The sequence below is a fragment of the Pelophylax lessonae genome (genome assembly GCF_965119305.1).
Source record: "Pelophylax lessonae genome assembly, chromosome: 7".
In the NCBI taxonomy this organism is placed as follows: domain Eukaryota; kingdom Metazoa; phylum Chordata; class Amphibia; order Anura; family Ranidae; genus Pelophylax; species Pelophylax lessonae.
Window position 1 is genome coordinate 291870813 of NC_138774.1, and position 24516 is coordinate 291895328.

Genomic DNA, 24516 nt, shown 5'->3' on the forward strand with positions numbered 1-24516 from the left:
AGTACTGCGGCAGCATAAGTTTTGCCACTTGCAAATGCATGTGTGTTTGCAGGATGCCCAAGACGTCATATGACGACCCACGGTGAGCAAGTGGTAAATGAAATTTACGCCAGTTTATATTTGGCGCCTTAAAAGTCCCACTATCCCTTCCTTCCAATCTTTTGGATTTGCACGCAGCGCACCGTCCAAAATCGCATAGTAATGTACAGCACCGCACTGCTGTACATTGCCATAAATGAAATGTACGTTTCATACACTTCAAATAATGTAAAAAAAAAAAGGAGCTGTGTGATGGCGCACCATACTGCCCCCTACTGGACCCGGGAAAGTACAGCTGCTGGGGCGGTGAATTGCTCCGGCAGCTCTCTGTTCCCATGTGAATTGACTGTGACGCCCGGCTCCTAAGAGACCACGTTTTGGTACCGATCCACGGCCCAGGGGTTGGTGACCTCTGGTCTATAACAGCGAAAGGTGTGTTCTGAGTGACATGGCTATATAAATCTCAGGGCTGGATGGATAGAAATACAAACCCTTAGGCAGGTAAATCAACCCCCTTATTTATACGTCGTCTACGTATCTAGCTTGTCTGCCTGGAGTTCAGCTTTATAAGCACATAAAACTGTGAACGACGTTGAGGTCTTTGCTTGTACCAGTAGCAGGAGCGACAGCTGAATGTGCTCTTTGCACAGCTGCTCTGCAGTGATAAGACTTGGCATAGGCACTTCTCTTCTTCCTGAGTGAATCATGTATAACATTACAGCGTGTGAAAAGATAACCAGCACAACTTTGCTACAGTTATTTTCTGCTCAAGTTCGGAGTACCTTCATCATACGATGCTCTCTCTTCCCACCCCATGCCTCTGCAAAGGCTTTGTTCTTTTGCAACACGCACACGTTAACAAGTCTGACACATTATGGCTGAACAGCGAACGGCATGGGTGAAAGTACTGGTAGAAAAAGAGCATGAAAAAAATAGCAGCGGCATATCCCACCAACAGCTGCACGACGAGGAGCGGGGAGCAAAAATACTCAAAGCCATCTTCCTTGTAAAAATACCAAAGTAAAATCAGAGCGACATTCTCAAGTAATCTAAAAGTATAATGGAGGAACAGTCTTCCCCAATTCTGGGACTGATCAATGAGGTCTTTTTCGGTTAAGTTGAGTTGGACAGCCGACCAACAAAACATATTGATGGCGGAATACAATAACGTCACCGTGCTCAAAACGATTGTGGTACCTATCCGGCTGAAGTTTTTCTCTACGTTCTCTGGGATGCTGTTCCCGCTTCTCCAAAAGTTGACCCACGGCAATAGGAAGAGGGCCACCATATTCACTACAATCACAATGGCCACCCAAGCCTTCAGCGCTGCGCAAAAGAGCACCATGACTGTAACGCGGGTGGCGATTTCCAAGGACCTCCACAGAATGATGCAGACGAAGGCTGGCACGCTCAACTGTACTTTGTAGTCATCATATTTGATGTGGATGGCCAAGATGTTAAGAACCAAAGCGCCATAGGTGGTGGAGGCTAGAGACATCGCCATGAGGAAAGCTGTAAAGACAAAAGAATACAGCATTTTACAACACTTAAATAAGGGTTATGATGGTAAAATTGGATATTACAATACATCATATGGTCAAAAATATGTTGATGCCTTTAAAATTACTTCTTCTATATAGCCAAAAGCATGAGGACCTTCTAAATCAGCCTTTTTCAACTAGGGTTTCTAACGACGTTGCTAGAGGTTCCTTGAGCCATGGGCAATTTCTGCCTTTCAGATAAAATCCCACTGACACCAATGAATTTTGTTTTTTGGTATCTGTAAGGGGGGAAATCTTTCCAATGACCAAGTGAGGAGCATGAGGACCTTCTAAATCAGCCTTTTTCAACCAGGGTTCCATGGGGTTTCTACAGACGTTGCTTGAGGTTCCTTAAACCATGGGCAACTTCTGCCAGATAAGTTCCAACTGACACCAATGATTTTTTTTTTGGGGTATCTGCAAGGGGGGAAAGCTTTCCAATGACCAAGAAAGAAGCATGAGGACCTTCTAAATCAGCCTATTTAAACAAGGGTTCCTACAGATGTTGCTAGGGGTTCCTTGAGCAATGAGCATCTTCTGCTTCTCAACCAAGTTCCCACTGACTAGGCTGCGGTCCGACGCCTCCCCTAGGCCGCGGTCCAACGACTCCCCTAGGCTGCAGTCCAACCCCCTCCCCTAGGCTGCGGTCCAACCCCCTCCCCTAGGCTGCGGTCCAACCCCCTCCCCTAGGCTGCGGTCCAACCCCCTCCCCTAGGCTGCGGTCCAACCCCCTCCCCTAGGCTGCGGTCCAACCCCCTCCCCTAGGCTGCGGTCCAACCCCCTCCCCTAGGCTGCAGTCCAACCCCCTCCCCTAGGCTGCAGTCCAACCCCCTCCCCTAGGCTGCAGTCCAACCCCCTCCCCTAGGCTGAAGTCCAACCCCCTCCCCTAGGCTGCGGTCCAAACGCCTCCCCTAGGCTGCGGTCCAAACGCCTCCCCTAGGCTGCGGTCCAAACGCCTCCCCTAGGCTGCGGTCCAAACGCCTCCCCTAGGCTGCGGTCCAAACGCCTCCCCTAGGCTGCAGTCCAACCCCCTCCCCTAGGCTGCGGTCCAACCCCCTCCCCTAGGCTGCGGTCCAACCCCCTCCCCTAGGCTGCGGTCCAACCCCCTCCCCTAGGCTGCGGTCCAACCCCCTCCCCTAGGCTGCGGTCCAACCCCCTCCCCTAGGCTGCGGTCCAACCCCCTCCCCTAGGCTGCGGTCCAACCCCCTCCCCTAGGCTGCGGTCCAACCCCCTCCCCTAGGCTGCGGTCCAACCCCCTCCCCTAGGCTGCGGTCCAACCCCCTCCCCTAGGCTGCGGTCCAAATGCCTCCCCTAGGCTGCAGTTCAACCCCCTCCCCTAGGCTGCAGTCCAACCCCCTCCCCTAGGCTGCAGTCCAACCCCCTCCCCTAGGCTGCAGTCCAACCCCCTCCCCTAGGCTGCAGTCCAACCCCCTCCCCTAGGCTGCAGTCCAACCCCCTCCCCTAGGCTGCAGTCCAACCCCCTCCCCTAGGCTGCGGTCCAACCCCCTCCCCTAGGCTGCGGTCCAACCCCCTCCCCTAGGCTGCGGTCCAACCCCCTCCCCTAGGCTGCGGTCCAACCCCCTCCCCTAGGCTGCAGTCCAACCCCCTCCCCTAGGCTGCAGTCCAACCCCCTCCCCTAGGCTGCAGTCCAACCACCTCCCTTTTGCTATGATAAAACCAACCAACACCAAATACTTTTTAATTCAGTTGAATCTTCAATAAAAATAGTTAAAAAAAAAAAAAAAAAAGTTAAAAAAATTATACAACAAATAATGATCCTGGCCTAGGGCTGCCTAGGCATTGTCACATGACAGGTAGTGCATTACAAAATCTCATGAGGAATTCAACCCAAAAATGTTTTAGGTTTTTTGTTTTATTAGATCCTGTTCGGTCTCTATTAGCAGTACTTAAAAATTTCCTATATGTTCACTTTTTTGAGTTCCACTTTAAATAACTTCCCAGGAGAATATGCTGATTTAGCCTCCTTCCAGAACATGACCAAAAGCTGAAGCCTCTGACCACATCTTTGCGGAAGGGGACAATCAGCTTCAGTTTCGATCACGCTGTAGGCAAATCTCAGTGGCTGCTCAGCTAAAAATGGAAAACTGGGGTTTGTAATTCTGCAAAAAAAAAAAAGCTGATCGCCTCCATGCCACGCCGCATTGATGCAGTAATTCATGCAGAAGGAGCCCTGACCAAGTATTGAGTGCATCCTATACTATACATGGACAAACTTCTCACTAAGACTACAATTCTGTATTAAAAATCCTTTTATTTTTAATGGTCTTAATTTTCTGAGATACTGAATTTTGGGGTGTCACTAGCTGTAAGACATAATCATCAAAATTACCACTCAACGACCGCCCGCCGCAGTTTTACTGCAGCAGGTCAGCTCTGTCCCGCGAGACGACGTAACTGTACGTCGCTACGCGGGACCACTTGCGGTGGGGCGCGCGCGTGCCCCCATTCGCCACAGGGGAAGCCGATGAGCGGGTCCGGCGGCTGCGCTTGCACCTCGGGAAGACAGAACGACAGTCTGCCGTTGTAAACATGGCAGACCGCTGTTCTGTCACTAATGAACACAGAGATCCTCTTATTTAGAAACGCAGATCTCTGTGTTCATGCAGCATGCCCATCCCCCCAACAGTTAGAAAGCACCCCCTAGGCACACATTTAACCCTTTGATCGCCCCTGGTTTTAAACCCTTCCCTGCCAGTGTCACACTAAAGTAACCCGCCGAAGATCTGCGATCGCTCCCCGTGGAGACAGAACGGCGGTCTGCTGTTGTAAACATGGCAGGCCGCTGATCTGTCAGTAATGAACACAGGGATCCTCCTGTTTAGGAACACAGGTTTCGGTGTTCATCCAGTAAATACACTCCCCAATTTGTTCACAGTAGAGGAGGACTCCCGTCTGAAGGTGCAGCCCGGCTGCAGATTCACCTTGCCACTAGATGAATTTAAGTTAAGTCTCTGTACAGAAGACTTAGTTGAGTAGATTGTCTTCAGGATACCTGCCTAGTATCCTTTGACTCCACAGACTGACACCCGTCCTCAGACTATCCTACATCGGGGTGGCCTCCCACAGGTCAGGCCCCTAGACACGATCCCCTGTACTCACGATACTGTTTTTCGAGGGTCTCCAGTGTCTCTACCCCCTCCAGTCAGTTCTTCTGGACCTCTAGGTTCAGTTCCTTTCCTCTGGTCCCCAGGCCTGTGACCACGTGCCACTGCTACGGAGGAGGCAGCCATCACCCTCCCCCGGGGACTCTGCTCACCAGCCAAAGACCCTGCAGCACATGTGCTCCTGGCTTTTATACAGTATCCCATAATGCACCGAGACAGCCAGTCTCTACCAATCACTGGGACTGTATCAAAGCCTGTGTACCCATTGGTCAGGTTTCCTCCCACTGTCAAACATGCCTCTCTTTTGGACCTGTGTGGACACTCCCTAGACCAGATGAATCACACACTGAGCAAACCTAACTCACAGTTCCTGCTCTCTGGTAGACAGAAAGCAATATAGATTTGCCTGCTGCTCCTCTGATAGGCAGACAGAGCCAAACACGATACTCTCTCACTAGCACCTACCTAGGAGGGTGCTATACTCACCCCCCGCCAAACCGAGCCATGTCCTCACTAGCACCTACCTAGGAGGGTGCTACACTCACCCCCCGCCAAACCGAGCCATGTCCTCACTAGCACCTACCTAGGAGGGTGCTACACTCACCCCCTGCCAAACCGAGCCATGTCCTCACTAGCACCTACCTAGGAGGGTGCTACACTCACCCCCCGCCAAACCGAGCCATTTCCTCACTAGCACCTACCTAGGAGGGTGCTACACTCACCCCCTGCCAAACCGAGCCATGTCCTTACTATCACCTACTTAGGAGGGTGCTACATGATGATGAAATTTTATCTAAAATGTGCAATATAGATTTGCCTGCTGCTCCTCTGATAGGCAGACAGAGCCAAACACGATACTCTCTCACTAGCACCTACCTAGGAGGGTGCTATACTCACCCCCCGCCAAACCGAGCCATGTCCTCACTAGCACCTACCTAGGAGGGTGCTACACTCACCCCCCGCCAAACCGAGCCATGTCCTCACTAGCACCTACCTAGGAGGGTGCTACACTCACCCCCTGCCAAACCGAGCCATGTCCTCACTAGCACCTACCTAGGAGGGTGCTACACTCACCCCCCGCCAAACCGAGCCATTTCCTCACTAGCACCTACCTAGGAGGGTGCTACACTCACCCCCTGCCAAACCGAGCCATGTCCTTACTATCACCTACTTAGGAGGGTGCTACATGATGATGAAATTTTATCTAAAATGTGAACTCTAGAGCAGGGGTCCCAAACTGGCGGCCCTCCAGCTGTTGCGGAACTACAAGTCCCATCATGCCTCTGTCTATGGGAGTCATGCTTGTAATTGTCAGCCTTGCAATGATTCATTGTAATTGCAGTTCTGCAACAGCTGAAGGGCCACCAATTTGAGAACTCCTGCTCTAGAAGGTTCCTTTGCAATATGCAACATTGTATTTCTGTAGAAAAGTGCTGATATAATCTTTACTTGTTATGAAACCAAAAGATATGACAGCTATTGCAGAGATCTGTGTGCAAAACCACCATTTCCTCTTCCCTACCCACGATACAAAACATTCTGCTTATGATTCTTACACGTGTCACCACCCGTTCTTAACCCTGGACAAACTGTTTATTGTAGCTACACTATAAAAGAAATTTTATGCTCCTGTGCTTGAGAAGTGCTGTGCGACTTGATCTTTACACGGTGACCCCTTACAGTGTACTAAAAGACTGTGCTGCCACTCTCAACAAGTCGGGGAAAACCCAGGTAAAACTCTAAAAATTAAAAGGAAAAATGGAGGGCGCACCAGCCTAGCGCATTATCCTTTGCAACAATTTATTATTCAACAAGTATGTGCATCATACTCACAAACCAAGAAGAGATACAAGCAAGGTAAAAAGTCCAAGTCCACCAAGTTCTCCATTCAGCATGGTCATAAGACAGTCCTGGAATGAAGACCTCGAAAAATAGTTGACGCATTTTGAGAGTGCTCTGAAGAAGAGGGGACACCCTTGAAACGTGTCAACTATTTTTTGAGGTCTTCATTCCAGGACTGTCTTTAACCATTGAGACCATGCTGAATGGAGAAAGTGTATTCGCCTACAAGACTGTGCTGCCACTCTCAACAAGTCGGGGAAAACCCAGGTGAAACTCTAAAAAGAAAAAGGAAAAATGGAGGGCGCACCAGCCTAGTCATCATACTCACAAACCAAGAAGAAATACAAGCAAGGTAAAAAAAGGTAAAGGAAATACAAGCAATGTAAAAAGTTCAAGTCCACCAAGTTCTCCATTCAGCATGGTCATAAGACATTCCTGGAATGAAGACCTCCAAAAATAGTTGACGCCTTTCGAGAGTGTCCCCTCTTCTGCAGAGCTCTGAAGAAGAAGGGACACCCTCGAAACATGTCAACTATTTTTGGAGGTCTTCATTCCAGGACTGTCTTTAACCATTAGGACCATGCTGAATGGAGAAAGTGTATTCGCCTGAAGAGGGAACACCCTCGAAACACGTCGGATAATTTTGGAGGTCTTCATTCCAGGAATGTCTTATGACCATGCTGAATGGAGAACTTGGTGGACTTGGACTTTTTACCTTGCTTGTATTTCTTCTTGGTTTGTGAGTATGATGCACATACTTGTTAAATAATAAATTGTTGCAAAGGAGAACACGCTAGGCTGGTGCGCCCTCAATTTTCCCTTTCTTTTTATTGTAGCTACAGCCTATGTTGGCGACACAGAAATCCAGCCCTGCAGGCAACTCCATTTTACACACAGGCAGGACTAGTTTTAACCCGGTTAGACCGTTTTCTAGACACACCTTCCTTTCCGATAAAGTGATCTTACACCCTCTTGTTTGTTGAGTATACAACTTCTTTATCTTTATTCCTTGTCTAGGTTCCTGTTTATTCTGGTGTCATGACCTCTGCCCCAGGATTCCTGTTTCAGGGTGGCTCCTTTCTCTTGCAGCTTTCTATGGAGCCACCCTTGTATGCCAGGACTAGAGATGTGTCTCCCTACACCAGTGATGGCGAACCTTGGCACTTGGAACCAAGGCTCTCTTCCTCTTCCTTCTTCCAAGCCAACTGACTGGATGCAGACTGAGCTGTCCACTATTAATGCGGTTGTATACCTGATCACTTTTCTCTAAATTAATTAATAGCAGGCTATGTTATTTTTATTGTAATTTTTTTTTTTATTCTCCTCCTACCGGCTTCCTTTCCGGGTAATAATTTTTCCTTTAAAAAGGCGTTTCCCGCGCATTCGCCATTAGCCCTAATTTTCCAGCAAGCTTATGCTGCCGGAAAAATGCTGGGTCTATGCTTCTTACTGTTGTCGTAAGCCCCGAGATCCCGCGAGACTCTGGAGCAATGCTGGCCATACACCTATGAATTTTTGGACAGAGAATATTTGTAGAACGTTCGTACGAAACTTCTTTGAACATTCGATGAATGGACAAACGTCGTTCAGAAATTGCATAAAGCCTGAGTGAGCCTCGGAAGACTTGTGGGCGGGGCGTCCCCTCCCGACTTTCATTTTGGATGAATTTATCTATGGGCTTCTGCCTCATGGCATCCCCCTTCCCCAAACACATAAGGACACTGTCCCCAGGGCAGCTGCCCCCTCCTGCTTCCCTCCTTCATAGTACAAGCTCTGCCTGCAGCACCAGAAGATCACAGATGAAGGGGTATCCAGGGTGAGGGTGGAATTTAAGCTTGGATAAATGTGTCTATAGGATCCTGTCTTGTGGCATCCCCCTTCCCCCAACACATAAGGACACTAAGCCCGGGGCAGCTACCCCTTCTGCCCTCCTTCATAGTTCAAGCCCTGCCTGCAGCACCGGAAGATTACAGCTGCAGGGGTATCCGGGGTGAGAGTGGATTTTTAACTCAATCCCCTCCCACCTATTGCAATAGCAACTGGGCAGCTGGTTAGACGCTCCGGTTGTTATTACAAGAGAGTCAACCGTCGGCTCTAAAAAAAATAGTACCGGAGTAATGCACCCCGGTACAACCACTTGAAGTCACATGACGTACCGGGTACGTGATTTGGCCGCAAGTGGTTCATAATAGACATGTTATATGTACCTGCTCTGCAATGGTTTTGAGCTGACCCAATCCGCCTCCTATGGGGTCCCCCCACTGGAGCTTCTGGTTCCTCCTGCCTGAGTAACCCCCCTCCCCCTAGCCAGGCACTTGCTTGGCGTTACTCATGCAAGCTTGACCCCGAGCCGCACTGTGTGCCTCAAGTGACACACACAGTGTGGCTTGGCCCTGCCCACTCCCTTGTCACTGGATTTGATTGACAGCAGCAGGAGCCAATGAGGCCAGTGAGGAGGGGGAGAGCGAAGCACTGCTGCTTTTAGGCACAGTGCTAGATCAAGATGAGGCTCAGGTAAGTATTGGGGGGGTGGAGCTAAAGGTTTTTTTTTATCCTAAAGTAGAACTATAGGCAAAACTTTTTTTTTCCATTTTCGTAAGGGAGGATTATAACCCGTCAGAAGTCTGTAACAAAAGGTTTAGGGAGGGACCATGACTAGGGTGATGTCATCACGCTAACAGATAGCATGCACAGACTTCCTCAGGGGCAGACTGCTCCTGAGGAAGTCTGTAACAAAAGGTTTAGGGAAGGACCATGACTAGGGTGATGTCATCACGCTCACAGATAGCATGCACAGACTTCCTCAGGAGCAGACTGCTCCTCAGGAAGTCTGTAACAAAAGGTTTAGGGAGGGACCATGACTAGGGTGATGTCATCACGCTAACAGATAGCATGCACAGACTTCCTCAGGGGCAGACTGCTCCTGAGGAAATCTGTAACAAAAGGTTTAGGGAGGGACCATGACTAGGGTGATGTCATCACGCTAACAGATAGCATGCACAGACTTCCTCAGGGGCAGACTGCTCCTGAGGAAGTCTGTAACAAAAGGTTTAGGGAAGGACCATGACTAGGGTGATGTCATCACGCTCACAGATAGCATGCACAGACTTCCTCAGGAGCAGACTGCTCCTCAGGAAGTCTGTAACAAAAGGTTTAGGGAGGGACCATGACTAGGGTGAGGTCATCACACTCACAGAAAGAATGCACACAGACTCTCAGATCAGATACATCTGAGGAAATCTAAATATAGACATTGCATATGGCCATGCGCATGGGGCATTCACAGGAAGCATGTACGCAGATTGTCTCAGGTCAGATGCTCCTGAGGAAGTCTGTGATGAAAGACATTGAGTGGGACCATGTGCATCACCCTCACAGGAAGCATGCCCACAGGCCTCCTCAGGAAGTCTGACGATAGGCACAAGGTCGAGCCACGAGCATTGTGATGTCATCACATTCATAGGAAGCATGCACAGACTTCCTCAGGGGCAGACTGCTCCTGAGGAAGTCTGTAACAAAAGGTTTAAGGAGGGAAAATGACTAGGGTGATGTCATCACGCTCACAGATAGCATGCAAAGGCTTCCTCAGGGGTGGAAGCTCCTGTGGAGGTCTGAAATGTGGTGCACAGCCCTCACACAGCCCGCCTGGACTAGATGGGGAAGATTTCAAATCTTTTGGCAGGTAAAATCTCTCCCATTCTGTATTTAGATATCTGCTCAGAGTTCAGCTTTAATATAGAGCATGACACAGAGAATTGTGACATATTTCCCAGACATTAGTTCATGACTTCAGTTACGAAATAGAAAGTGGAACTGTTCATTTTTACACGGAGTGAGTTCTTTATTACAGGTCAAAGTGTAACCTTTGTGCAAGAGAGTAAAGAAAACTTGGCAGACGTCATTTGTCTTGCAAAACACAATTCAGGCTTTCCATGAACTGTTTATTCTGCTTAGATTTCGCCTTCCCTGGTTCAACCCCTCCCCCCCTCATCAGGGCCGGGACAAGGAAGGGGGGGGGCAGCTGCCCTGGGCACCGTGGTTTCATGTGAGGTGTAGGGGCTCCACAAAGTACTAGTAGGGATAAGTGGGGGGTATTTGTGCTGGGAGAGAAAATTTGGGGTGGGGAGGATTTGTGCTGGGAGGGATGATTTGGAGTGGGGGGCAGTGTTAGTTTTTACATCAAATTTCAATTTAGTTTTAGTTCTAGTCTTTTGACTAAAATGCCATTTTAGTTTTAGTCGTATTTTAGTCACCTGAATTGTTTTAGAATTAGTGGTATTTTAGTCAACAAAAATATTTTTACATTTTTCAAATTAACACTGGTGGGGGGCGGGGAGGATTTGTGCTCAGAGGGGGAAATTTAAGGGGTAGAGGATTTGTGCTTGGAGAGGTGATATGGTAGAGGGGGAGGGAATTAGTGCTAGTAGGGATGAATGGAAAATATTTGTGCTGGAAGATACATTTTTTTTTTTTTTTGATTGGTGGGGGGGGGGGGGGATTTGTGCTCAGAGGGAAATTTGAGGGGTAGAAGATTTGTGCTAGGACGGACATCTTTTTTTTTTTTTTTTGTGCTAGTAGACATGATATGGTAGAGGGGGGGGGGGGATTAGTGCTAGTAAGGATGACTGGGGAGTATTTGTGCTCAGAGGGGGACATTTAAGTGGTAGAGGATTTGAGCTAGGAGGGACATTTTTCTTTTTTGGGGGGGGGGGATTTGTGCTCAGAGGGGGACATTTAGGGGTAGAGGATTTGAGCTAGGAGGGACATTTTCTTTTTTGCCGAGGGGGGGGGGGTGGATTTGTGCTAGGTGGGACATTCTTTTTGTGTGTGGGGGGGGGGGTATTTGTGCTAGAAGAAGTGATATAGTAGAGGGGGGAGGGAATTAGTGCTAGTAGGGATGACTGGGGAGTATTTTTTGCTGGGAGGGACATTTATTTTGCCGGGGGGGGGGGGGCTGGATTTGTGCTAAGAGGGACATTCCTTTTGTGTGTGGGGGGGGGGGGTATTTGTGCCAGAAGAGGTGATATGGTAGAGGGGGGAGGGAATTAGTGCTAGTAGGGATGACTGGGGAGTATTTGTGCCAGGAGGGCCATTTTGCCGGGGAGGAGGGTGGATTTGTGCTAGGAGGGACATTTTTTTTGGGGGGGGGGGGGGATTTATGCTAGAAGAGGCGATATGGTAGAGGGGGGAGGGATTAGTGCTAGTAGGGATGACTGGGGAGTATTTGTGCTAGGAGGGACATTTATTTTTCCGGGGGGGGGGGTGGATTTGTGCTAGGAGGGACATTCCTTTTTGTGGGGGGGGGGTATTTGTGCTAGAAGAGGTGATATAGTAGAGAGGGGAGGGAATTAGGGCTAGTAGGGATGACTGGGGAGTATTTGTGCTAGGAGGGACATTTATTTTGCTGGAGAGGGGTGGATGGTGGATTTGTGCTAGGAGGGACATTTTTTTTTTTTTTTGGGGGGGGGGGGGGGTATTTGTGCCAGAAGAGGTGATATGGTAGAGGGGGGAGGGATTAGTGCTAGTAGGGATGACTGGGGAGTATTTTTGCTAGGAGGGGCAACGGGGTGGCCAATGCTCATATCTTGGGGGGAGGGGGTGCATCTTACCCTGGACTCTAGATGACCCTGTCCTGGCATTGCCCCTCATTGGCATGCTATCTGATGTGCTGCAGCTTCTAATGCACACTATGAGAAGCTCGCAGTGTGCAGTGAAATCAGAGTAAGCCATTCCATTCCAGGAGAGGAGCCTGTACCACTGTGCAACACTGAAGGGGGGGGGGGGGGGACTCTTTGCAGAGCAGTACCTGGAGACAACATACACACCCGGAAATAGTATCAGTCCTCCCCGCAGAGGACAATGGGTGAGCCTGTTTTCCTGGCGAACTCAGTGACCCGCCCTCTGGTCCTGCTGCAGGCAGATTCTGTCTTTGTTACATAAGGGTCACGGGAGGATGTACACATATTGTAATTAGAGAACGCCGGCGTGGGAACTCACCTCATCCACATTCTCATTCCAAATCAATGAATCATCACAGATATAGAAAGAGCGAAACTCTCCAACCGTCACCTAAAAGCTGAGCGAGAGGCAGGATCCGCCCCCAGAAGGGGATCAGCAAAGCCAGACCACCGGGATATTATTTTCAATGTAAACCCTAAATTATTTCCATTAATGTATTAAACTCCTACCCATCATAAATATTTGTCCTTGAGTTCATCCTTTTGTTGCATCTCAGTGCTGCTGATCTCCTGCGGCCTCTTTGCGTCTACTTCTTGTCTACATGCACGCCAGTGATGGCTGCATGATGGGTTTCAACAGTGGGCCATGTCTGTATAAATGAAAAAAGCCACTGACTGGGTGGCAACGCAAGAGCACAATTTGAAGGCCAGGGACAGAGCGTTGTCACCCTATAACAGGAAGTGCCTGACTTATCGAATGATCCCCAGGTGCTGACCGCCCACTGTATATATACTGTGGCAGGCTGGCTCGGCTGCATGAATTCGCTGTACCTGTACGGCAATCCGCGGAAGCGGTTCTAGGAGCGAGCGCGCACCACCGGAGGTTCGCTTCCGCCCACACTAGGCGGCAGGGATGCCGATCCATGGGACCGGCGGCACCCGCGATCGCTCCCCGCTGAGAGAGTTTTAGTAACTGTAAGTTGATAAGCTTTATATTGATGAAGGTCTCACCTCGTGCGGGGGGGACGTATCTCTGCAGGACCGTGACATACAACTGAAGGGTGAGCTGCGGCGTGGAGCCCAGAAAAGCCTGAATGACGGCCGTGCGCTTGAAGGCGTTCCGATGCGTGGCCATTCTCCGCAAAGAGTGTCCCACCTCCCGTTCCTCTTCTTCAAACACCCCCCAGCTGCGGTGATGCTTTTTTCGGGAGATGCTCACGTAGGGTTCTTCCTCGCGCCCCATCTGACAGTACACCATCAACGCCTCCACACATCTAAAAGAACAATCAAAGGTATAATAACTGATAAATATCCACTTCCCCGCTATGACACTTTTTTGTTTACAAATTTAAAAATGGATTATTTTTCCAGAAAACTACTTACAACCCCCAAACATTATATATATATTATATATATATATACATATACAGACACACAGTATATATACACACAGTGTATATATATATATATATACACACACACACATACACAGTATGTACATGTATATATATATATATATATATATATATATATATATATATATATATATATATACACACACACACACACACACATATATACTGTACATATACATACAGTATAAGAAAAAAATTAAATATATATATATATATATATATATATATACACACACACACACACACACACACACACACACACACACACAGTATATTATATATATACACACACACAGTATATTATATATATATATATATATATATATATATATATATAGTGTAAGGGGTTGGCTCGGTAGCGGGTGTGGGTGACCCCTTGGGTGGGTTCCCTACGCAGAGAGGCAGCCGAAGAGTGGTTGAAAACAACGGTCTATGGTTTATCCTTCCAATTTGCTGGAAACAAGTGCAAGCATCCAAACAGCATAAATCAAACAAAACATAAAATAAACCCTGGCCACTTGGGGCGTCTACCTTCACAACACAGGAAACTACCTATGGTGTCTGTCCCAACCTACTGCTGGGCAGACACTGCTGGTGATACAGCAGAAAACCAATAGTCTATTTGTTTTTCTTTTCACACAGAAAAAGTCAACACCACCTCACCTTCAGAAGTCTCAGCTCACTGCTCTCCTTAATGCATACAGCTTCAGGAGGCAGCAATCAGTAGTCATCCTCTGGATAACTTATAGAGGCCTTAATTGCCTCATTCTGAATAGCTGAAGCTTTTTCAACGTCCTTAAACCTTTCTGGCTACCTCTGCAGCTGACACCTGATAGTAATTGGTGAATTGTCTAAACAAGGCAGAAATGTATCTCCTGTCTGTGACAACACCTACAGATTTACCTGACTTCATGTCATATATATATATATTTATTTATATTTATTTATTTACAGAAACCCTAGAGAATAAAATGGCGATCATTGCAATTTTTTTATGTCACGCTGTATTTGCGCATCTGTTTTTGAAACACAAATTTTTTGGGGGAAAAAAATACACTTTAATGAATTAAAAATATAAAAATAAACACACACGCACACACACACACACACTAAACAGTATACCCCTATTTGTTTGTAAAATATGAAAGTTTCTTTGCAGAGACCCTAGAGAATAAAATGGCAATCATTGCAGTTTTTTTTATGTCACACTGTATTTGCGCAGCTGTTTTTTCAGACACAAATTTTTTGGGGGAAAAAATACTCTTTAACGCATTAAAAAAAACGCACACACAATATACAGTATACCCATATTTGTTTGTAAAATATGAAAGATGATGTTACACCGAGTAAATAGATACCCAACATGTCATGCTTTAAAATTGCGCATGCTCCTGGAAAGGTGACAAACTACCATCCTTAAAAATGTTTTTACAGGTTACCTGCTTAGAGTTACAGAGGAGGTCTAGCGCTAGAAATATTGCTCTTGCTCTAACGTTCATGGTGATACCTCACACGTGTAGTGCGAATTCCGTTTACATATGTGTGTGTGACTTCGCTTCTGTGTGCGGGGACGGAGGGAAGGGGGGCGCTTTAAATTTATTTTCTTCCCATTTTATTTTTATACTTTCATTTACCTTTAATTTTTTTTTTTGATCACTTTTTTTCATATTAAAAGGAATATAAACATCCCTTGTAATAGAAATAAGAATGACAGGTCCTCTTTATGAAGAGATCTGGGAGGTCAAAAAGACCCCAAATCTCTCCTTTACATTTAAAAGCAAGAGCAAAAAAAAAAAAAAAAGAAGATCTTTTGCGTAAAAAAAAAAAAAAAAAAAAAAAAAAAAAAAAAGGAAAAAAAATGTGTTTACTTGTGCCGTAGACCGGAAGTGACATGACATTGCTCTGGTCCTCTAAGGCCATAGAGGCCATCAGAGATGATCTGGTCTCTGTCTGCCTCTGTGACCAGCCGGCCGCACAGTAAAAACCGCAAGCCCAAGAAACAACGGCAAGCGGTAGGAGGGGGGTGGGGAAAATGTTCCCTCCTGTCGCCTTCTAAAGATGATCCAGTGGCATATAAGCCTCTCCAATTGCTTTCACGAGGAAGCCAGCCGCCAGCTGAAAAATATATACCAGGGTTATGGCTGATCGCTTCAGCCATAACCCCAGTAAACCGCAATATTATATTTTATATATATATATATATATATATATATACACACACACACACATTGCGGTTGGCAAGTAGATAGTGAATACAAAAATGCATGAACCCCATATAAATAAATCCGTGTTTTGTCACATACTTTATCAGGAGCAACTTCCCCTGAGGAAGCCTCTGTGCATCTGTGTCCCATCAGTGTAAAGACGTCACAGTACTTGTGGTCCTACCCTACATATTTTGTCACAGACTTCCTCAGGGGTCGCTGCTCTTGAGGAAGTCCGTGATGAAATGCATTGGGTGGGACCATTACCATTACATTTAGAGGAAGCATGTACACAGACTTTCTCAGGTCAGATGCTCCTGAAGAAGTTTGTGATGAAAGGCATTGGGTGAGGCCATTAGCATGGTGATGTCATCACACTCAAAGGAAGCATGTACACAGAGTTGTTCAGGTCAGATGCTCCTGGGGAAGTCTGATGAAAGGCATAGGGTAGAGCCATGAGCATGGTGATGTCACACTCAGAGGAAGCATGCACACAGACTTTCTTAGGTCAGATTTTCCTGAGGAAGTCTGTCCCGAAAGGCATAGGGCAGAGCCATTAGCGTGGTGATGTCATCACACTCACTGGAAGCAAGCACACAGGCTCTCTCAGGTCAGATGCTCCTGAAGAAGTCTGAAGAAAGGCAGAGAGTGGGACCAGGAGCATGGTGATGACATCACACTCAGAGGAAGCATGCACACAGAATCTCTCAGGTCAAATGCTCCTGAAGAAGTCTGATAAAAGGCATAGGTCGGGGCCATTAGCATTGTGATGTCATCACTCTCACAGGAGTCACAGAGGTCTGCAATGTGGTGCACAGCCCCCAGAGAGACTCAGCAATTTAGGGTCAACTGGCCCTTCATCCTGTGGTGACCTAAGGGTCGGAGGACTGAACTACAGCACATGATGGGGGACACCGGCATCTGACACTTCTTAAGGTATTGAACGGCAAGGATTCTGACAGAGTGCAGAGCAGGAATAGAGGGGAGGTAGGAGCAGCACCAGGATGGCTTTTTCCAGCCCCCAGAACAAGGATACAGAACTGAGCCCCCCAAAGGTGTTAATGTGTGGTGTAGAGTGGGCGCACCACCCCACTTCCCCCCTGCCCACCCCTTGTCCTGGCTCTTGGTAGGTGACCAGTGCTGCCATGGAGGTGAGTATAATACCTCTTTTACCACAGGGGAGAAGTGCAAATTTTTTTTTGCACGCACTCTTTAGAAAAAAAAAAAAAACTTACAAAGTTTTTGTCATTAAATGAAGTCTTTCCCTGCAGTTGCTTTGTTAACCCACGTTCATGGAGGAGGCCACCAAAATGTGTCATTTGGGTGCCGCCGCTGTTATCAGAAGACCGTTATTAGCAATCAGCCTATCGTGACTCATCATTTGAACTCAGCATGTAACTGTCTTTTGTTTTCTTTAACCCTTTCCAGCTCCAAATTCTAATGTTTTGATATGTTCTGGGGAAGGGGGAGGAGCTTAAATAATAAGTCTTGTTTTTAAAAATACCATATATATATATATATATATATATATATATATATACACACACACAGTATAACATTTTAATCGTGCAGCTCTAACTGGGTGACTGTGCTTCTTCTCTATGCATTGTAGGCAGAAACTGGGTGGTGGGAGGGGCCAACAGGCTGCTAGAATCGCATACCTCCCAACTTCTTGAGATGGGAACAAGAGACACCTATTAGCAAAAGTATGTAGGCAAAGGACACACCCCATGCCACACCCCCTTAAAGGTGATGTATTAAAAAAAAAAAAAACAATTAGTAAAACCCAAAAATGCTTTCGTACCACGACTATTCCTTTATATTGGCTTTTGAAATTTACAAATGCAGCAATTTAGAATTTGGATGAAAGGTTTAGCACTGAGAAACACTTTTTGTAATGATAAAAAGTGCATTTTATATACACTTATCATAGATCAGACCAAAATGAGGAGGAAAGCGGGACAGAGGGACTTTATTCCAAATCAGGGACAGTCCCTCAGAATCCAGGACAGCCCCTAGAAATCAGAGACAGCCCCTAGAAATCAGAGACAGTCCCTAGAAATCGGAGACCGCTCCTAGAAATCAGAGACAGCCCGCAGAAATCAGAGACAGCCCCTAGAAATCAGCGACAGCCCCTAGAAATCAGCGACAGCCACTAGAAATCAGAGACAGCCACTAGAAATCAGAGACAGCTACTAGAAATCAGATACAGCCACTAGAAATCAGATACAGCCACTAGAAATCAGAGACAGCCACTAGAAATCAGAGACAGCTACTAGAAATCAGAGACAGCCCCTAGAAATCAGATACAGCCACTAGAAATCAGAGACAGCCCCTAGAAATCAGATACAGCCACTAGAAATAAGTGACAGCCACTAGAAATCAGATACAGCCACTAGAAATCAGAGACAGCCCCTAGAAATCAGAGACTGCCACTAGAAATCAGAGACAGCTACTAGAAATCAGATACAGCCACTAGAAATCAGCGACAGCCCCTCGAAATCCGCGACAGCCCCTAGAAATCAGAGACTGCCACTAGAAATCAGAGACTGCCACTAGAAATCAGAGACAGCCCGCAGAAATCAGAGACAGCCCGCAGAAATCAGAGACAGCCCCTAGAAATCAGCGACAGCCCCTAGAAATCAGAGACAGCCCCTAGAAATCAGAGACAGCCCCTAGAAATCAGAGACAGCCCGCAGAAATCAGAGACAGACCCTAGAAATCAGAGACAGACCCTAGAAATCAGAGACAGACCCTAGAAATCAGCGACAGCCCCTAGAAATCAGCGACAGCCCCTAGAAATCAGCGACAGACCCTAGAAATCAGAGACAGACCCTAGAAATCAGAGACAGACCCTAGAAATCAGCGACAGCCACTAGAAATCAGCGACAGCCACTAGAAATCAGAGACAGACCCAGAAATCAGAGACAGCCCGCAGAAATCAGAGACAGACCCTAGAAATCAGCGTCAGCCCCTAGAAATCAGAGACAGCCACTAGAAATCAGAGACAGCCACTAGAAATCAGAGACAGCCACTAGAAATCAGCGACAGCCACTAGAAATCAGAGACTGCCACTAGAAAGCAGCGACAGCCCCTAGAAATCAGCGACAGCCACTAGAAATCAGCGACAGCCCCTAGAAATCAGAGACAGCCCCTAGAAATCAGCGACAGCCCCTAGAAATCAGCGACAGCCCCTAGAAATCAGCGACAGCCACTAGAAATCAGCGACAGCCACTAGAAATCAGCGACAGCCCCTAGAAATCAGCGACAGCCCTTAGAAATCCAGAACAGATGGGAGCTATGCGCTCCTCTTGGGAGGAGTTATGCAAATATTAAAATATCTTGGTGGGTGGGGGTAGGCATTCCTAGGCAGGCTTTGTTTGCAAAGTGCCCGTATATGATGCTGGGCCTTGAATCACAATCCACTAGAAAGGGCTGGAAAAGGACAGTCAAGCTGGGGCGGAAAGGGCTAGATGATGCTGGAAATACTCCAGCCAGGAAATGAGAGGGGCTCTAGTTGACTTGCTGCAGCTTCTAATGCACATTGTGAGAAGCCCACAGTGTGCAGTGACATCAGAGAAGTCATGTCAGTCCAGGAGAGGAGCCGGTACAACTGTACAAGACTGAGGGTGGGTGGGTAGGGTGTGGTCAGCTTTGGTTCAATGGCTGTAATAAAGTGTGTCCAGGCCTGGACATCCGCCTCTAACTACAAGTAATTATAGGTGTGCGACTTCATGCGAACAGCTGTGGCCCGCTGCCAGCTCGTCATTGGTTTATATAAGCTGAGCGGCTGATGCTATTCGCGTACACGGTCATTCCAGACTCAACAATCCTCCGATTCTCGCCGCTGGAATCCGGTGTATGCGGCTCATCGGCTGTGTGAAGGAGGCGTGAATCCCCGTACACAAGCTACGAATTTTTGCCGACCGGTCGTCCGTCTTTTGTCCAGAGTGGTGTCTGTTGGTTGGAATGTGCCTAGACTGCACACAAATTTTCCAGCACGACAGAATTCTACTTCAGAAGTGATGTCATGTGTTGGATTGCTTTCTATGTGTTCTTTCATCTCTGAGCATGCCTAGTCTTGCTCATAAGATTTTTCCCCATCGAAATCTGTACTAATGAGACGAAGATCGGACGTGTGTTGACGGAGGACAAAAATGAATGCCTGCACATCAGGATTTGTCAGCCGAAAAGTCAGAGTCGGCTGTCGAGAGCACCATACTAACAATCCGAAAATCGGCAGATCGGTCGTTGGACGAAACTTCCCTTCCGAATTTCTTATTGTGTGTGCGGGGCTTTAGTCTCCTACATACACTGAGCATGCAAAGCTTTCCTCTTCTATAAAGGACCTGCTGCCAGCACTCCAGTAATGGTATACAGAGCGGCAGCGACCGGGGCCCCTATACACACCGGCCTACTGTGCCTATTGATAAATCCGGTCATGAATAGAAGGGTTACACTGAGGGGACCTACAGCAAAACTTCTCTTCTGTGTGCTCTGTGGAGCAGTATATGCTGCTTGGTTTCTGTGACTGTGTGCACCTTGGCGCTTTTCCACTGCATGGAGCCGTAACGGCTCGGCACGCTTTTGTGCTTTTCCACTGCTGGTACCGCATGGTATAGTGTTGGAACGGTTCGGTACGGTACGGTATAGGTTTGCTTTTCCACTGCATGGAACCGAACAGTACGGTACGGCTCTGAAAAAACAGTACCTACTCGATTGTGGTTCCAACAGGTACCAAACTGGTACCATATCCCACAATCCTTTGCATGCAGTCACTACTAGCCACTGATTGGTCAGAGGATCCCACCCACCCCGTTGTTATCCCACCCACTTAACTTTAGTACTACTTTCGTGGAAAAGCAAACCTATACTGTACCGTACCGAACCGTTCCGACACTATACCATGCGGTACCGCAGTGGAAAAGCAAACCGGGCCAAGCAGGGCCGAGTAGAGCCGAGCAGGTACTAGCCGGTACTTGCAGTGGAAAAGTGTATGTGTTGGGGTGTCCTCAGTGGGGTGGGGAGCCCTCTGGTATTGTGTGATCTATGTAGCAGTTTGCACCTTGCATGCCCCTTTCTCATGCTGTCCCTCTCTCTGTCTCCATGCCCATGCTGACCTCCTCTCTGTCAACCTGCCCATGCTTACCTCCTCTGTGTTAACCCGCCCATGCTGACCTCCTCTCTGTTCAACCCGCCCACGCTAACCTCCTCTGTCTCCACGTCCACCTCCTCTCTGTCTCCAAGCCCAAACTGACCTCCTCTCTGTCTCCAAGCCCAAGCTGACCTCCTCTCTGTCCTCATGCCTATGCAGACCTCCTCTCTCTGTCAACCTGCCCACGCAGACCTCCTCTCTGTCAACTCACCCACGCAGACCTCCTCTCTGTCAACTCACCCACGCAGACCTCCTCTCTGTCAACTCACCCACGCAGACCTCCTCTCTGTCAACCCACCCACCTCTCTGTCTCCATGCTGACCTCCTCTCTGTCTCTACGCCCATGCAGACGTCCTCTCTGTAAACCAGCCCACGCAGACCTCCTCTCTGTCAACCCGCCCATGCAGACCTCCTCTCTGTCAACCCGCCCATGCAGACCTCTTCTCTGTCAACCCGCCCACGCAGACCTCCTCTCTATCAACCCGCCCACGCAGACCTCCCCTCTGTCAACCCGCCCACGCAGACCTCCTCTCTGTCAACCCGCCCACGCAGACCTCCTCTCAGTTAACCAGCCCACGCAGACCTCCTCTCTGTCAACTCGCCCATGCTGACCACCTCTCTGTCAACCAGCCCATGCTGACCTCCTCTCTGTCAACTCGCCCATGCTGACCACCTCTCTGTCAACCAGCCCATGCTGACCTCCTCTCTGTCAACTCGCCCATGCTGACCACCTCTCTGTCAACCCGCCCATGCTGACCACCTCTCTGTCAACCCGCCCATGCTGACCACCTCTCTGTCAACTCGCCCATGCTGACCACCTCTCTGTCAACCAGCCCATGCTGACCTCCTCTCTGTCAACCCGCCCATGCTGACCACCTCTCTGTCAACCCGCCCATGCTGACCTCCTCTCTGTCTCCACGCCCACGCTGACCACCTCTCTGTTAACCATCCCATGCTGACCACCTCTCTGTCAACCCGCCCATGCTGACCACCTCTCTGTCTCTATGCCCACCCTGACCACCTCCCTGTCGACCCGCCCATACAGACCTCCTCTGTGTCGAACAGCCCATGCAGACCTCCTCTCTTTAGCCCACACACACCCCAGTCCATTCCCCAGCAGTACCTGATGATGGGTCCCAGCTGTAACAGGTGCATGAGCAGTACCAGCGGGCGGTCCCGGCCCAGGTCCCGATGGATGAAGGTCAGGGTGAGTTGGACCATGATGGAGGGGACCAGCATGAAGACAATGGTCAGAGCCATCCACACCTCGTCCTCCGAGCGCCCGTAATCCGCCGCCATCCAGCAGGCGGCCGCCGTCTCCGCACAGAACAGGAAGGTGGACAGGAGGATGGAGACCGGGGGTCTGCTCCGGGACCGGACCGATACAAAGTCCTCTTCTCCCGGTACACCGGGGGGAGACCTACCGGCCTCAGATACGTCCTCCATTGTCAGAGAGATCGGACTACAACCCCCACCATCCGGGAGATCGGACTACAACCCCCACCATCCGGGAGATCGGACTACAACCCCCACCATCCGGGAGATCGGACTACAACCCCCAACCACCTGGGAACTACATGGAGGGTGCAGGGCACACCCGCCTCCGCTGTGTACACCGCCGGTAACCGGGAGAGCCCCGATCTGTCATTGGCCGGTGGACAGACATGTAGGGGCCCCTTCCTCCTAATACAGTACAGACATGGAGGGGCCACAGCCGCCGCCTCCTCCCAGGCACACGTCTACAGGCTCCTCCGCTGATGGGTGTCAGCAGGTGTGTCCCGCCCTCCACCGGGTCCTAGAGCTCACCCTATACACCCAGCTGACACTTAACTCTTCCACCGCCAAGATCAGCTGTTCTATAGACACACAACTGTCCTTCTCCAGTTCCTGGCTCCCCTTCTCAACTGTCACACCTGAATTCTCCTGTCTCCCTTCTCAACTGTCCTTCCCCAGATTTATGACTCCCCTTCTCAACTGTTACTCCTCATTTTCTGTGCTCCTGCTCAACCTTTCCTGGTTCTCCTGTCCCTTTCCTCAACTGTCCCTTCTCTTTTCTTGCTCCTATTTCCAACTTTCCTTTAGTTCTTCTGGTTTTATCCTCCTATTCTTTGATTCCTTCTGCCCCTTCCTCAACTGTCCTCCTTCATTTCTCTTGTCCCCTTCCTCAGTTCTATTGTCCCTGCTCAACTGCCTTTGGTTCTCCTGTCCCTTTCCCTAATTGTCCTTGCTGTTTTCTTGCTCCTATTTCCAACCAGGGGCAGACTGGCAACTTTCAGCCCAGGGGGCAAGTACAAACCAAAGACCCAGGGATAGTGACTCGGCACCGCTCCCACTCTCCCTCTTCCTGCCCTCCTCCTGGTACTCATTCTAGCTTGAAGCTCCGCTAACAGTACTCTCTACTCACCGGCTGAATTCTGGTTCCCGGGGGCAGTTGGGGGGAGCTGGGACAGCTTGGTTGGGGCTGGCTGGGGGTAGGAGAGTCTCCAGTGGGGCATTAAACGGCCTCTGCTCAGACACAGCTTACACCATCCATGCTGGGGGGGAGGCCTGCCCTCTGTCTTTGTCTTCAACCCGCACTCAGTAGATCAGTGGCAGGGACTTTTTACTTCCCTTCCCCAGGAATCCTTTAGGCATGTCTATAGCAGAAGTGGTGCAGCCTTTTTACGGGGCATCAGAGCAGCCCAGGGGGCAATTGCCCCCCTGCCCCCTGGCCCAGTCCTCCCCTGTTTCCAACTGTCCTTTAGTTCTTCTGGTTTTATCCTCATATGTCCCTCTTTGATTCCTTTGGCTCCTTCCTCCTTGTCCCCTTCCTTTGTTGTCCCTCCTCAGTTCTATTGTCCCTGCTTAAATGCCTTCAGTTGTCCTGTCCCTTTCCTCAATTGTCCTTTCTGTTTTCTTGCTCCTATTTCCAACAGTCCTTTAGTTCTTCTAGTTTTATCCTCATTGTCCCTCTTTGATTCCTTCGGCTGCTTCCTTGACCGCCCTCCTTCATTTCTCTTGTCCCCTTCCTCAGTTGTCCCTCCTCAGTTCTATTGTCCCTGCTCAACTGCCTTCGGTTCTGCTGTCCCTTTCCTCAATAGTCCTTGCGTTTTCTTGCTCCTATTTCCAACTGTCCTTTAGTTCTTCTGGTTTTATCCTTATATATCCCTCTTTTATTCCTTCAGGCCCTTCCTCAACTGTCCTCCTTAATTTCTCTTGTCCCTTTCCTCAGTTGTCCCTCCTCAATTCTATTGTCCCTGCTCAACTGCCTTTGGTTCTCCTGTCCCTTTCCTCAGTTGTCCTTGCCGTTTTCTTGCTTCTATTTCCAACTGTCCTTTAGTTCTTTTGGTTTTATCCTCATATGTCCCTCTTCGATGCCTTCGGCTCCTTCCTCAACCATCCTCCTTCATTTCTCTTGTCCCCTTCCTCAGTTGTCCCTGCTCAACTGCCTTTAATTCCCCTGTCCCTTTTCTCAATTGTCCTTTTTTTTTCACTTCTCTTTTCATTTGTCCTTTAGTTCTCCTGGTCCTAGCCCCAC

General features: G+C 48.7%; 1 protein-coding gene across 1 annotated transcript; it reads right to left on the minus strand.

The window, feature by feature from the left end:
* Positions 1-492: 492 nt before the first annotated feature.
* On the minus strand, positions 493-22446 carry LOC309560964 (endoplasmic reticulum membrane adapter protein XK-like). Its single transcript, XM_082264665.1, has 3 exons — positions 22123-22446; positions 13237-13499; positions 493-1551 (listed from the first exon to the last, which is right to left on the minus strand). Exons 1-3 carry the CDS (start codon positions 22443-22445, stop codon positions 827-829), a joined length of 1311 nt encoding a protein of 436 aa, XP_082120791.1. The 5' UTR covers position 22446; the 3' UTR covers positions 493-826.
* Between the last annotated feature and the right edge of the window lie 2070 nt (positions 22447-24516).

Bases quoted from the DNA above. Each gene is read 5' to 3' on its own strand.
- LOC309560964 (XM_082264665.1), bottom strand. From the start codon at position 22,445: ATGGAGGACGTATCTGAGGCCGGTAGGTCTCCCCCCGGTGTACCGGGA. The intron at 13,500-22,122 runs GTACTGCTGGGG...TTGTTCTTTTAG, and splicing joins CAGCTGGGACCCATCATCAG to ATGTGTGGAGGCGTTGATGG. The intron at 1,552-13,236 runs GTGAGACCTTCA...TTGTCTTTACAG, and splicing joins ATACGTCCCCCCCGCACGAG to CTTTCCTCATGGCGATGTCT.